The sequence below is a fragment of the Chaetura pelagica genome, unplaced genomic scaffold (genome assembly GCF_000747805.2).
Source record: "Chaetura pelagica isolate M959 unplaced genomic scaffold, ChaPel_1.0 scaffold109, whole genome shotgun sequence".
Classification (NCBI taxonomy): Eukaryota; Metazoa; Chordata; class Aves; order Apodiformes; family Apodidae; genus Chaetura; species Chaetura pelagica.
The window spans coordinates 11565221-11581505 of record NW_009970725.1 but is presented as its reverse complement, the minus strand read 5'-3'; the positions used below and the strand labels follow the sequence as shown (position 1 = coordinate 11581505).

At 37.7% G+C, this 16285-nt stretch overlaps 1 protein-coding gene across 1 annotated transcript; it reads left to right on the top strand.

Moving 5' to 3' along the window:
• Positions 1-12886: 12886 nt before the first annotated feature.
• LOC104397018 (chromosome unknown open reading frame, human C18orf42) lies at positions 12887-13138 on the top strand. The gene has a single exon (XM_010006930.1). The coding sequence runs from the start codon at positions 12887-12889 to the stop codon at positions 13136-13138; it is 252 nt and encodes an 83-aa protein (XP_010005232.1).
• The last annotated feature ends 3147 nt before the right edge of the window (positions 13139-16285 follow it).

Below are 16285 nucleotides of genomic sequence, written 5' to 3'. Positions count from 1 at the left end.
AGCAAGCTTTCTTCTGTTATTACATCATTAGTTTACAAAGTGTGATCCCTTCCAGTATCAGGATATCTGATCAATAATAATATTATATTGGTTTTTAAATGAGCCCATAAGATTTAGCAATATTTTTATGTGTTGGTAATTGATACCACCCCACCCCTTTGCAAATTGCTTTTAGTTACTTTTCAAAAAAATGATTGTGGTTATATTCCATGTTTATTTTCAGCCCTCAAACTTTTTCAAGTGGAAAGGTAAAATAAAATTTAAAATAATACTGTTTACTTCTGGTTTGCCTGAACAAGCAGGATACAAAGGTGTTTTTCATGCTGCAAGGATTTTTTTTTTTTGGTGATGCTATTTTGTACATGAGTCACTCAAACACTTATGTCTTAGACCTTTGCCCTTATGTGTCTGTACTGAAATAGCAAAAAGATGGCCTGCATTTTTAAAAACTACCTTGGGAATAAAGTTAGAAACCTGCTATGGGTGTTTGATCTACCTGATGGTTTTTCTAAGCAACTCTCTCTAGGTTAAAATTTCAGTGATTATTTTAGTATATTTTGAGAATTTTGCATTATAATGTAAGGCCCTAAACAATAGCAAACTCTTGCCTCATCATTGCAGGCCATCACTGTTTCACCCAGTCAGTACAGCACAGAGCTGTCTTTGCATAGGAATGAGTATTTTTGGCTAAATAATTATTTTAGAAAGGGATCATTTTTCATCGGAATGCATCAAGAAGGATTGCAACGTTTACATTGACAGCTTGTTTCAGTCTCTGAATGCTCTCATCCTTTAAGCTTGTATCTACTTTGAATTGTGTGATTTAATCTTTCAGTTGAGTCCTGTCATTTTTCAGTGTAATTTGAGGAATTCCTTCTTACCTGACATTTTCTCCATAACTAAGAACACACAGGATTTACTCATGGCCCTGCAATCCCAAAAGAAGGAGGGAGGAAGTAGACCTAATTTTTTATCAATATTTTTATGTGACCTCAACACTTAAAGTTTAAAGATAGCCATTAGAGAAGTTGGAATATTCACTGCTCAGCACTTTTTTTCTTCCAATAGCAACTCAATAGCTTTTCAACTAGCTTTTCAGTATCACAGCTGTTCTTAACATTTTTAAGCTAGGAGCAGTATAGCAGACTTGCATAATGACACAAGATCAGAAGCGCATCCTGTACCAAACATTTTGGGAATCTCATTTATCAGCAATTGAAGACATACCAGCTGCACACTGAAACAGATGTGCTTACTTGTCTGAATAGTCATTATTTTTTCTAGTGGAAAAGCTGGGAAAGCAACAAACCTGTTATGCTGTGGTATGTGAAGGCATGAAAATTCTTGATAGCGTTTTTTCTTTTTTATTTTAATTAGAGTTACAGAGTTATGGAGAACCCTGTCTGAAATGCACAGATCAAGACACTGGGGAGGTACCTGTTAATAAACGGAAAAAATGCTGCTGATAACCTTAGTTTTCTGAAAGTAACCTGTTGTGGATTATCTCCAGAGTTTGCAATGAGTGTGGTACTCTAACACTCTCAGTTAGGAAGTGCTTTTCACTCATCAGAACAATTGTAGTAAGGCAGGTCACAGTCCTGTTTACTGCTGTGCTATATTCTGCTAATGCCCTGGGTTCTACAATACCACCTTCCCCATGACGCCAGTATACGATGTAATAGTGTATACATGTAAGACTCTTTCTTGTGAGTTTAGTGTTGACAAAGACCATTTCAAGGATATAATTTGGAGGGTACAGGCAAGGCTATTTTGCAGACCTCATGCAGACTGATAAAATGGTTTTCTAGTCCAGAATTTGTTATGACTCGTATGAATATGCAGGCCAGTGCCCCCCAGAAGTGTCTGACTGAGTACATTTGTAGCTAAGAGCTCTCAGTGATACTTCAAAGTGTTTGCAGCTTGGTCAGAAGAAGAAAATTTCTTGTTCTTTTTTTTCCGAGGAAAAATTGCTTCTTGTGTTGACCTCTCCCCAGTGGCACATTGTTCTTTCGCCTGCTGTGAAAAGCCACTAACAGATCTCATTAGTGAGGTGAAAGAAAAAGTTGATAGATATTTAGAAATGGGATTGAATTAGCAAGTTTTAAAAAGTGGTTAACAGTGCAATATTGCAATATTTGTTTAAAGTATGAATCAACATAGTGTTAAAAACTGGCACAGTATTTACTTTTTCAAATTATTTTTTACAGAACTGAAGTCTTAAACAAGTGGGGCTCGCATCTCTCACTTGCATATCACTGGGTTAAATCCTCTTCAGGTTAGCAGTGAAAATAATTCTGTCATCACAGTGGCTGTGTGGTGGCCTATATCAAAGGATTTGTTCATAGTCGGGGGATGGTGGTAATAAATTATACAGTCACTATTAATATCCTTCCTGACATTGCATACAGGCTCTGTGTATTAAGCAAGACAGTCAAATGGTGAATGTACAGAAGGAATGAGTTACACTGGCCCCTGAAGTTTATCCCTCCAGATAATTTCTCTCTTGTTCTTGTTATAGATATAAATAATATTACTTGACATTTATAAGCTTTATCATGATAATGGAAATTAAATGCACTAACTGCAAAATACAGTGAAATGTAGATTTATTCCTCTACCTTCAATCTTGTCTATTAAGGATTTTATTAAGGATGCAATCCACTGTATTAGGTTTACAAATAATTTCTTTCTAAGCTTTCTGAAATTATTTAAATACTGGTTACCCATTTGTAGTGTGTTCGTTCCCTAATAATTTGCAAGCAATTTACAAAACAAGATATATTTTTTACGGGATTGCAATTGGAGCAGAATCTTTACTGATGTTAGCAGAAATAAAAAGCTGACCTGAATAGCCATAAAATGCTTTTCAGGTTCCTTTAGAATACCTTGTTAGGGAAGTGAAGGCAGGTGAGCTCTGTGCAGCTGCCGTCTGACCCTTCGAGTGCCTGTAGTCACATTATCAGAAGATGCTGTCTTTTTTCTTCAAGAAACTATGAAATTTTCTGCCTGAAGCGGTAATTCGATCTGTATTCAACTCAGATATTTCTCTAATGGTAAGGCAAATATAATCTCCTATGTATCACTTACATTTGCTTTACTTTTTAGTATGCGTATTTAATATAATGACACTGTATTTTCTTACTTTGATCACCAGTCACTATTTGTCAGTACAGAGGGGGTGCATATCCATTACTGCTTCTTTTAAATACTTACAGACTGACACTACATTTTGTCTTGGAGTAAGTTTTCTTAATAGAGTGGAAAATGTTTCTGTGGGAAGTTAGAGAATTACCTCCAAGAGAGGAAAATAGCATGTCATGGCATCCTGTTGCAAACAAGGATTCCATCAAGATTATAGATATGAAAAAAAAACAAAACAGTTTTAACTCTTTCAAGGAGTCCTCTAAATTCATATCATCTTTGATTCACTTTTTCTTGTGAGTTTGTATGAATATATATATACACGTACATGCATTCATATATATAAAAAATCTCATCCTCATTTACAAATAGCCTTATGTACAGTTTAAAAACTCTGCTCACATTCTAAAATAAGCAGGAAAGTTTTTCTAGACTGATTTTTGCCTGTGCAAATTTAGGTTTTGGAGTTTTCTTAGAAATAAGAAAGGACTCTTCTTCAGCTGAGGTTTAACTAGACAATTTCTGAAATTAGACTCTGAATAATGCGCTATAAATTAAAACATGTCTGAAATCTAGCGGGATGTTTTCACTCATTTGCTGGCTTTTGACACATTACTTATCCTCTTCCCTATATTCTTCATTTTCAAAAAGACCCAACAAACAAATACAAGCATCAGTTTCAGGTATTGCAAATTTTAATTAACCTATACATAGTTCTTCAAGAAAAAGCATCGCAGCTAGAAAAATAAACCTTTGGTAGTGGAATATATCTCCACTGAAAATTGTCCTTTCACTTATGCTATACAGTGGTGGATACCAGAAGTCTTCTAAAATTTACAAGCTTATGTATTTCAATGGGGATTTGTGCAAGTCCATTAATAAGTTTTTTGGTACAGATTCAGAAGGCCTAAATGTTATCTAGCTTTCTGTGCCTAATCCTTTCTTTTTGGCTAGGAAACTCGGAGCTCCTAAACAGCAGAAAATAGAAGGCAGAGGGAGTTAGATATGAGTCACCTCTATGCATGCCCCTGGACCTCTCCCTCCAGGAGACAAACACAGCATTTTATGCAAAGAGATTTCTTATTGCAATATTTGAAGAGTATTCCCTAAAATAAATAGCAAAATTGTACAGGTGAATAGAATTTAAGTTTTTCATTAACTTTGGAGCAGCTGGTCCCAGATGCTCTTTAGAATACACTGAACTCTAGTTGAGGGGTTAAAAACACTCATAAGTTAATGTTAGCTTGGAGTATTAAATCCAGAAACTTTCCTTGTGGGACCAAAATTGGGGTATCACACTTACAGGTTTGGTTGTGGCAGAATTCATTTTGAATGTGTATGTTGTCGAAGCTGAAAGGACATGGTCCCCAAAAAGTTAATTTATTGATGTACATGAAAATACCTAGAAAATCTATAGAATGTCGTGTCTAAACTATTTAGTTAATCTTATTAAAGTATGGCAAGAAATCTTAGTAAAACGTGGTGACAAAATGCTTACGAATAGATGATGTTTCTGTAATTACCAACAACCTCTTGGTCTAAAAAATACTGGAAGCTTCATTTTGGCTGGCATATTTAAAATAGTGTGAAATTACTCACCAGAGTCTTTGAAAAGATAATTTAAATATAGCAAGTAAACTAAAGAGACTTCCAGGTATTCTTTTCTCTTAAGTACGAATAAAACTCAGTGGAAAAAATAATAAATTACAAAAACTCAGTTTATTTATAGCTGATGTTTGGATAAAAAATATACAATGAAGTGTCACTCTGGAGATATCATGTATTTTGGCTTATCTTTTTAATCTGCATTTTTGCTCTTCTCCTTCACTGTTCTGTTCCTCCTGGATTTGTGTTCAGAGCAGGGTTGTTCCTGCTTCATTCTCATAATTTGTTTTGAAGAGCAAAATAATCTGGGCTGGACCTGCTCCTGCTGTACTTTGTCTTCCATTCTGGTTGCATGGCAAAAGTTAAGGTGTGATCTTAGAGCAGAAGATATAGCTGAGCTGAGCCTTGACAATTCTAGTGAAAGTCAGTGTTAAAATCCCCTGCACGCCACAGGTTAGGGAATTGGAAAAACATGACCATCCTATATGAGAGCATTTTCAGCTTCCCTTGTTCCTCCAGGAATCAGGGCAACTGAGCATTGCCCTCTGGTACTTGACAGCTATTGGTCAGGATCTCACAAGTCTTCATTTCAGAGCATGAGAAACACTATTGAACAAAATGAACTCTAATACATTTCTTATTTAATTTTCTTAGCATTAAATTTACAACTTCATTCTAGGACCTTTTCATCAGGTCTCTGAACTGGCATCATTACTGACATTGAGACAAATGGGTTCTCTAATCCTGTAAAAAGCTTAGTGACACTTATGCATAAATTTGGGTTTGTGCACATGTGTTGGAAAGCCTTCAGCTCTGGCTGACTGCCATGTTCATTCATTCTGGATGTAATTAACATGATTCATCAACATTTCCTGATTATGGATGCTGTGCAGCCTCATATTTTAAATTGTAGTACCAACCTATAAAGCAATCAAAGAAGGAGACTTTTTAACCATTTCATAGAATCATAGTATCGTTAAGGTTGGAAAAAAACTTCAAGATCAAGTCCAACCATCAGCCCTACACCCCCTTGAGCACTAAGCTATCTCCTGTAGTACCATGTCTACCGATTTTTTTAACACCTCCAGGGACAGTGCCTCCACCACCTCCCTGGGCAGCCTGTTCCAATGCCTCACCTCTCTTTCTATGAAGAAATTTTTCCTAATAACCAATCTGAACCTCACCTGGTGCAACTTGACTCCATTTCCTCTTGTCCTATCACTATTAGGGAGAAGAGGCCAACACCTGCCTTACTACAACCTCCTTTCAGGTAGTTTTAGAGAGCAATGAGGCTCCCTCAGGCTCCTCTTCTCCAGGCAGAACAGCCCCAGCTCCCTCAGCCTCTCCTTACAAGGCCAGTTCTCCAGACCCCTAATCAGCCTCATTGCCCTTCTCTGCACCCTCTCCAGCACCTTGATGTGGAGACCTATACTGTGGTGCCCAGAACTGCACACAGAACTCAAGGTGAAGCCTCACTAAGTCTGAGTACAGAGGCAGGATCTCCTCCATGGTCCTGATGGTTACATTATTCCCAATGCAGGCCAGGATGCTGTTTGCCTTCTTGTGCACCTGGGCATACTGCCAGTTTATGTTCAGCCAGCTGTCAACCAGCACCCCCGGGTCCCTCTCAGCTGGGCAGCTCTCCAGCCTCTCCTCCCCCAGCCTGTAGTGCTGCCAGGGGTTGTTGTGGCCAAAGTGCAGGACCCAACATTTGGCCTTACTGAAACTCATACAATTGGCCTTGGCTCATTGGTTGAGCCTATCTAGATCCCTCTGCAGAGCCTCCCTACCCTCAAGCAGATTGACACTCCCACCCAACTTAGTGTCATCTGCAAACTTACTGAACGTGCTCTCTATCCCTTCATCCAAATCATCATTAAAGATATTAAACAGGAGTAGCCCAGCACTAAGCCCTGGGGAACACCACTCCTGACTGGCCAACAACTGGATCTAACTCCATTCAACACAACTCTTTGGACCCAGCCAGTTTTTCATCCAGCAAAGGGTATGTGCACCCAAGCCATGAGCAGCCAGCTTCTCTAGGAGAATGCTGTGGGAAACCTTGTCAAAGGCCTTGCTAAAGTCAGGGTAGAAAACATCCACAGCCATTCCGTCATCAATAAGTGGGAGATGAGGTTAGTCAAACAGGACCTGCGCATCATGAACTCATGCTGACTGAGCCTGATCACCCGGTTGTCCTGAATGTACGGAATAATGGTACTCAGGATGGTCTGCTCCATCAGCTTCCCTGGTACTGAAATCAAACTAACAGGCCTGTAATTTCCTGGATCATCCTCCTGTCCCTTCTTACATGTGGAGGTTATATTGGCTGATTTCCAATTTGCTGGTACCTCTCCATTGATCCAGGACTGCTGATAAATGATGGAAAGTGGCTTAGTGAGCACCCCTGCCAGCTCTTTCAGCACTCTTGGGTGCATCCCATTAAGTTCCATAGATTTGTGCACATCTATATGGTGGAGCTGGTCACTGACCATCTCCTCCTGGATTGCGGAGGGGTCATTCTGCTCCCAATTTCAATTCACAGGTTACAAAATATTCGCCAGAATAGGCTCACTTGGAACTTCCATGCTGTGGGCGGAAAGCTGGAGAGGTATCACTGCCAATGGGAGGTTAAAGAACTGAGCTTCATTTCCTGTTGAAGAATAGTATAAATATTGATGCAAATCATGTTATTTACCTCAACAGATACATGTACATTTTGTTGTTACAAACTTGCCAAGTTCTTTATTTTTTTTTATAGATCTACAGTTTATAAACACAAATTAGGTCCTCTCCTGCAACCTGTTTTTTTTCCCGTAAATTATAGCTCCCATGCACCCATGCTGGACCTTGTGATAAAATCGTATCATTACAATCTTGCTTACATATCAGGTTAGTAAGGTTATTATTAGGACTCTTTGTAATGCACATTATATTTAACTTGCATAGCAAGCAAAGGGGAAAAGGCACAGGGGATATCAACAGAAAGTGCAGGAGACTGCTTTGACTGCAAGCTGGAAAGGAGTTGACTCAGGATGTTTTGAAGAAACACAGAAGTATATAAATAAGAATGGCTCAGTGTGCCACTAGACAGGTTTTTCAAGATTTAATCTGTGCTAAAACCTCTTATTCTCTATCTAGTATTTTCCATGTATACTTTTCTTTAATTCAGAAGCATCACAGACATCTCTCTCAAGATGTCCTTGGACTTAAATTTATATTAGTTCTAGTAATTCAAATGAATAGTTGTAATCTACTTTAAATGCTTTTATTCTTTTTCCAAACTGCTACTGTTTGTTCCTTCATAGGGAACATCTTCAAGTGAGCCAAGGAAACTTCAGGGTACTAATATATGGCACTAGTTTTAGATGAAAATTGAGTATGTGATTGATTCCTGAACTCAGTCCAAGACTGTGAGGTTTTGTGAATCTCTCAAATTGTATTTTGGATTGCAGAACCAGGATGGAGTCTGCAAATCATTTTTCATCTGCTATGTTAGTTGGTGTAAAACTTTCCAAGTGAAAGATTAGGTGATCAAAACATGCTAGAGATTTTGATACATCTTAATGATAAAATTGCTACCTTGCATTTATGTACTGAACATCACTTTACCTGGATTTTTCAGTTCTCTATTTACAGAATTAGGGTGCTGAGTTCCAGTATATGTCAGGTGAGCATTTTAAAGATAGAGAATAAGTAAAAAATATTGTGTGACAGCAAAAGGGAAAAGTAGCCATTAGACAAGTAGGCAGAATGCTTTTCCTGCTGTCCTACAACTTTTTCCCAGCAAGTACATCACAAAGTCACAGAATAGTAATTATTGGACAGTACCTCTGAGATCACTAATTCAACCATTAAAAAACCAAAGCCAAAAGTATACAAAACCAAAACCAAAATAAACCAAACCAAACAAACACACACACACACACCCACAAACAAACAAACAAACCCACTAAAAAACCCAAACGAACAAACTACAATCATAGCCACTAGAGCATGCCCTGGAGTTCTGCATCTACACATTTCTTGAATACATCCAAGGATGGTGACTCAACATCCAAGGACGGAGACTCAAGTTCCTTTTTATCATAATTTTTTTATTAAACTAGTTATTCTTCAGATATTGAAAATAAACCCCATAGATAAAATTTAATATTATCATATCACCCTCATAACTCTTATTTTGATTAAATACCAAATGCTTAGACAACAATAATGTTGTCTCTATTTTACGTAATTGAAAATATGCAGGTCTTAAAATGCCTGATTAATTCTATAGGCACTAAAATTTCTGCTTTTATGTCCACATGAGTCTGTATTTCAGCAAAGTAGAGCAGTCTGATAGATGTGTTCCAGGTCAGCTCCTTTGGGGTCCTTGAATGAGTCATCTCTGCTTTCCTTACTCAATCCCTCTCTTCTTGTTCAGAATAAGTTCTGCATATCAATTAAAACAATGAGCTTCTCAGAAAACTGTGTTAAATTCTTTCCTTGAAATGAATAACTGGAAGAAGAGGATGTTCTGGGGAGACTCTTCCAGAGACTGCTGTTTACTTCTTCAGGAAATGGCAAAGGTTGGGTTTATGGCAGCCTGACCAGATAGAATCAGAGGAATCCTAGAGGTTGGAAGTGACCTCTGGAGGTCCCTGCTGAAGCAGGGCCACCTAGAGCCATTTGGCCAGGATCATATCCAGATGGGCCAGCTATGATGGACATCACACACCCACGGGAGCTGGACGTTCATGTTTGGCTGCTTGATGTGTCTGGAATCTGGTTGACAGTCCAGCTCCTAGATGTAATGGTGCCAGTGCAGGTTCAGACCTCTGCACAGTGTCATATTCTCCCCTCAAAAAGGACTATTATTTTCCCTGTTGCTTTCTAACTTACATGGTCAAGAAAAGCTGCCAGTGACCTCATTGATCATATTACCCAAGGCCAACATCTTGGACTCGCCTGTCCAAAGCCAATTAACTGTTGTTACCTGGGTTACTACCACTCTAACTATGTTACAGACATGTAAAACTGTTAAGAGTTTGTTCGAGCTGTTTTATTTCCTTTCTGTTCATATCTAAGCTATCAGGGGCAGGACCAAAATAATCCAGAGGTTTTGGGATCTCCGTGCTTTATTTGTTTTCCCAGCAAATGAAAGAATCACGTGATGAGTTACAGCTGGGCAGAGGTGACCTAAGTACCCCTTATGTGAGTGGTGCTTTCAAGCAGGCTTTATACCATGATAAACAACTGAAAAACTCAGGTAAAAAATCACTGGAAAACTGTTCTTTTTTCAACTGATTGTTGCTATGCATGATCTTAATGTAAAAATATTTAAAGTTCAGATCTTGTAGATTAATAGGCAAGAACCAGATAAGTAATGAAGCATCCCTAACAAAAAAAAAAAACAACAACAAACACACCACCACAAAAAAAAACAAAACAAAACAAAAAAAAAAAGTGAGAAAATTTTAACAGCAACATGCTTAATGATGGTATGTTTGCAACAATAAATTCTGGGGTCTTTATGTCTGTAGGGGTTGACAATTTTTTTACTTTTCATATAACCTCATAGTCTATTCCAACATACTGACTTGTATTCATAGTTTCATGTTTATCCATGCTTTTGTTATTATATCGTCTTCTGAATATCAGCTCAGTTGGGTGACCTTTTCATCCCAGCAAGAAGACTAATTCATTGTGTAATACAAAGTGAGTTAATATTTGAGTAATAGAGAAATATCTGTACTTCACTGTGAAGTAACATTGGATTTTAACCAAAAACAGTTTCAAGTGCTGAGGAGTGGAACAAATGGAATCAGAGAGATTGATTGTGCCAAGAATACAACTGATTCCATTCAGGCATCTTTTCCTGCTTAAAAAGTGTTTCCTAAGTTTTAATGGTTTTAACCTCTTATTTATATACAAACTTTGTTATCTCAATGCAGTTTTAGGGTCTTGGTTTTGTTTGTTTGGGTTTTTTTAAACTGTTCAATTTATCTATAATTAAGCCACATTTGTGTTTTACTTTTAGCCAGAATGTGTATAATATGAACGTGGTAGAAATAAGCATATTTTTTAAGCCCTTTCAAAGAAACATTGGAGGTAATGACTGATTTTTTTCTCCTAGAGTAAGCTTCAATCATTTTGCTGGCAGCTTTTTTGGACTCACAGATCTTGGAATCATGGAACCACGGAATGGTTTGGGTCAAAAGGGACCTTTAAAGATCATCTAGTTCCAACCCCTCTCCCATGGGCAGGGACAGATTTCACTAAAACAGGTTGCTCAAAGCCCCACCAACCTCATCTTGAACACTTCCAATGATGGAGCACCCATAGCTTCTCCAGGCAACCTGTTTAGGGTCTCACCACTCTCAGATTTGTTCCTTAAGTCAAATCTAAATCTACCCTCTTTCAGTTTAAAACCATTGCTCCTTGTACTGTCCCTGCAGGAAAAAGGCCCTCTCCATCTTTCTTATAAGTCTCTTTTTTATATTGAATGGCTGCTCTGGAGCCTTCCCTTCTCCAGGCTGAACAACCTAAAGTTTCTCAGCCTGTCTTCATAAGAGAGGTGCTCCAGCCCTCTAACAATCTTCATGGCCTTCCTCTGGACTCGCTGCATGTCTCTATGTCCTTCTTATTTTGGTGACCCCAGAACTGGACACACTACTCCAAGTAGGGTCTCATGAGAGCAGAGTAGAGGGGGAGAATCATCTCCCTCAACCTGCTGGCCACACATCTTTATATACAGCTCAGGATACAATTGGCTTTCTGCTCCTCAAGGGCACATTGCAAGGTCATGTCCAATTTTTACATCTACCAGTACCCCCAAGTCCTTCTCCACAAATCTGCTCTCAACACATTCATGACTCAGTCTGCATTGATATTGGGGATTGCCTTGACCTAGGTACAGGACCTTGTTGCTTCCCTCAAGCACATCAGATCTTAGCAGTGTCTTCCTTAAGGTAAACAAGTGACTTTACTTTTTGTCTCTATCTTAAATTTCCTTGCAAAAAATTCTTAAAGAACATTGAGAATTGCTCACAATTCCTGATGTGGAATCCTCATAAAAAGCAGCTTACTTTTAATTCAGTTTTATTCTGTCAGGACATAATTCTTAATATATGGCTTTAAAACAGACAGTAAAATACAAATCCTGTTTAAAGAAATACTTGAGCACAATAGTCAGTTAAGAAAGAACTGAGATGATTATCTTAAAAAGATTTTCAATCAAATCTAGTGATGTAAATAAGCACCTAACCTAAGCATTTCAAGTAGCAGCCAAGTATATGTTTTCCTAAGCGCAAATAGATGTTCATCACCTTAATCCAGAATTATACTTTCTTGTATCAAGATCAGCTTCAAATATTACACAACATTCTTTATTGCCCTGCCAAAATATTTGTGTTAGGAGTCCAAATACTTCCAAAGGGAAACCTCTTAACACAGATTACTCTTCTTCATTACCAAATGTCAGCAGTCACACAACATCACTTTGGTCTTTTCCAGATTTTTGCACTTTGACAAAACAAGTAAGAAATATGTATTTGTCAAATGAGAAATACGTATTCATCAGGTTGCTATAGATGTTGTAGGTTTTCTTCTATTTTAGCTATAGCAACCAGAGCCTAAATAATGCTGTTGCAAATATTTTTTGCAAATGTAGCTAAGATTCAATGAACTGACATGTAAAAAAATTTTGTACCTTGAAATCAATTGGAATTTGATGGATGAGGGCTTTTAATCTGAAGTAAATAGAAATGTTAATGAAACAGCTTTTTAGCTGTGTGGTGGTGGGAGAGTACAAGTCAAGCTTGCAAAATGAAGTCCAATTCTCTATCCAGAAGCACAGCTCAAGTCAAAAAGGAGGTGATTCACAACTGGATGAGAAAAACATCCTTCCATGTCTTGCTGCGATGTAAGCTGTGCTTATTTCAGACATGAAGCCACAGCTGTCTGTGGGGCTGGGAACTGGGTAACTGAGCTGTATGACTCAAAGTCTCCTCCTGCAGTCAGTTCTGTAGCACTGTGCACACAGAGGCTCTTTCCACCCTAATTTATCGTCTTCTTCATTGACAGGTTTCCTATGTAATAAACTGTTATCAAGCACTCTTTGTTGTTTGTTTTTTTTCCTCCCTTTTTTCTATCCTTCATGTGTTCAAAGAGTAGCCACAACTGCTTAGTTTCTTTTGTTTGTTGTTTGGTTCTGGCAGGTGAGAAGCCAGGGACGGAGCAAGATGAAGTTAAGCTGCAGAATGCCAGCAAGCAGATTGTGCAGACTGCTATCCTTCTAGCAGTACAGCAAGTTTCCCAGGAGAGCCAGCAAAAGGAGAAGCGGACAAACAGCAGCATGAGCCTCCAGCTGGAAAGAGGAAAATTGACCAAGAAGCATGAAAAAAAGTAAAGGAGCAGACTGGAGTTTGCAGTCCTGCAGTCTGCAGTGTTTTCAGCCTTCTCTTTAGTATCAGCTGTATTGCTAGTGCAATGTTACTGTTGTAAAGCAAACCAAAGTATAATCACACCTAGACATAGGGTAAAGCTGCAATAGTCCTCAGCTGAGAAATGTTAAGTGCATTAGATGACTAGCTCCATATTTATACAGTGCCTCTTAACAGAAACAATAACCCTAGCTGTAACAGTAGTTCCAAGCACAAGCTTTTATGGTATGGACTTACTCTGAAAAGCTTGTTGTCATCGCACTTTCATGCAAGTTCCATGTGCATCGTTTATGTCAGCTCAGCTGGACGGGTTCTTGTCTGAGTTGCTGGGTTCACTGAAGCTGTCCTCACTGGAAAAATAGTTTACTGTTCAGTGTAGCAGAATGTGTTCAGGCTGCCTTGAAGCATGAGTTTGTACTTTGCTTTGATTAAGCATGTACTATATTAAACGGCAGTATAAAGTGGATTGGGTAAGTTCTGTGAACCAATTTCATTTTTCACCTTGGGGGAAAAAAAAAGCCATCCAGTAAGACTGCAGTGACTGTGATCTATTGAACTATGATTGTGATCACAGACCTGTGATCAATATCTTTTTTTAAAGAAATTGAAAGAAGTACTGAAATTTTAGTCTACTTATTTGAAATACTTCTATACTTCTGCATAATAATCACTTGTGCCTCAACTATTCCTTTTAATTATTTTTGATACTGAAAGAAGAGGAACTGATGTGCTGATATGGAGTTTGCCAGCTTTTCCCTCAGTTGTGCAATTTGTTTTACAGAATTGTTTTACAGAAAGTGAAGACTGGAGCAGCTTAAAAAAAGTGTTTGAGTTTATTTATATCTTGAGGGATGGAAATATACTGTGTCTGAATTCTATCATAGTAGATATTTCTCACCTACTGGGCATAAAGTGACTTTAGATATTTGTTACATAGAGTCACCTTAAATAGCACTACTTTAAGAGGTAATATGGGACTTATTCCTTAGCTGCTCTGTATAGCTGAAGAAATCCATGATGTTTCTAAAAATACAAATTAAATAAATGTAGCTTTCACTTTTATGATCCCTACTGTAATGATGATTGCACTATTATACATCTGAAATTAATAACAGTATATTTAATTCTAGACATGGTTTGTAAGTCTGTTTCAACTGAATTCTTGTAGTAATACATCTACCTAGAAATATAGGGAAGCAGATGCACAAGATCTGCAAACAAAGAGACAAAATGTCATGGTTGCATTTCTACTCAGTTGATTCTCAAAGAGACTTTCTGGTTGAAGTAATTGACTATTCCTTACTGTTTCCTACTGCTTGCATTGAACAATTTCAGGATCCTTTCTCACAGCAAGAGGCTTAGTCATGAATAGCCACATATTGTAGTATTAAACCTTTGAAATCTGCTTGGTTCAACTTCGGTTTTTTGTTGGTGGTCATTTTTTTTTTTTTTTGGTTGGTTGGTTGTTTTTAATTTAACAGCACTGACTCATACCAGCTAATGATTTAGTTCAATCTTGTTTCACTTAAATGTGAAGATGAATTCAGCATGATTGAAGTTGTTCTGAATCCTGTAATAATGAAAACTGACTTAGTATGCAGTTGCTTCACTTCTATAGACACTCGTTTAATTTTTCAAGCCAAGAAAACTTTGAAAGATGGAAGTAGTTTGGTCTTTTTGTCATAATAGACAATGTGTTTTTTTTAACCATTAGCTTTTTCATCAGTTGACCTTTGGTAGGGGGGTAGCTCTTTTCTAAGCACTCTTGTATATTAATTTTCTGAGAACCTAAGAAAACTGACCATGAGCAAAGGTTCAGTTCTGAGGCTGATGGCCAGGTGAGTGAGTCTAATGGGTGAGGGAGAGCAAGCCTGTTGGAGAGACCCTGTGTTGTAAAACAGTGTCTGCCATGGACTCACCTAAAGTATTCTAGGAAAGAGCACTATAGGACAGAAAAAAAAATAATATTTGGGAGTATTATTACATTTTTTTAATGCTTATTGTCCCCAGGAATTTACAACATGTCTTTTTATGTTCCTGGTAATTATTTTAATAAGCTTAGTGTCATCTGGAAGCTTCTTTGCATGTCCAATTTATTTTTAATCATAATTTTATAGAAATAAATTTCAAAAGTGGGACTTATCCCTCTGCTTCATATGAACCTATTCCACTCCTTCTCTCACTGTGCTCTTCTACAATATTCCTTCACTGTCGTAACCCTTTGAGACATAGTATTATTCAACCATTAAATAATATCCATCATTTTCAGTGCTGTCAGGAGTCTAATACCTTGGAAAGATAAAAATAGTAGAAAACCTAACAAAGCCTTGAAGGAGTCTTTGATGGTCTCCTATCAAGGAAAAACAAGTACTGTAGGTTAAATGAAATTTCCCGAGATTCAAATAATGTGTGTCTTATCTATAGTATATATCCCTAAATTAAGGCATGCATTTAGTACTTCCGAATGATAAAGGGAACGGACTTCCACTCTTATGTAAGTGCACAGCACTTACAGCTGGGATATGTAGTTGAGATCTGTACCACATGTCAGAGAATGACACAAGAGAAAACTACCATTGGCTTGTTATATGCTTACTACATGGTGAAAATGGATATTTTTGGTCTATTGACTGGCAGATTATATTTTCTGAAGAAAATGCGGACTATAGAAATTGTTACGGATGTGATGCAGGTCTGATTACAAATAAAGAAACTCTTAAAGAAACTCCTGATACCTTACATGTCTGTGGTTTCTCTTGTCAAAAGAAGGGCAGCAGTTTTCAGATTGAATAGACAAGCAATGAAGCAAACAATGTGCTCATGAGTTTTGTAGTAAAGAATGCATTATTCAGCACAGTAATTAGTATCTTGAAGGTAAAAGACAATCAAAATGGTATCTGTATGTATTTAAAATGAACTCACCACCTTTAATCACTTATCGGTGGAAAGCAGAAGGCTGCACAAACATATGAAAGGACATCTATCACAAGTCCTTTCATGAAGAAGAACTGTGTGTCTCTGGCTATTCTGCACTGTGCTTGCTGTGTTTTCAATCAGGTTGATGATTGCAATTTTGTTACCATAATTGTGCTAGTCTTTGCAGTGCAATCATG

Bases quoted from the DNA above. Each gene is read 5' to 3' on its own strand.
- LOC104397018 (XM_010006930.1), top strand. From the start codon at position 12,887: ATGTGTTCAAAGAGTAGCCACAACTGCTTAGTTTCTTTTGTTTGTTGT.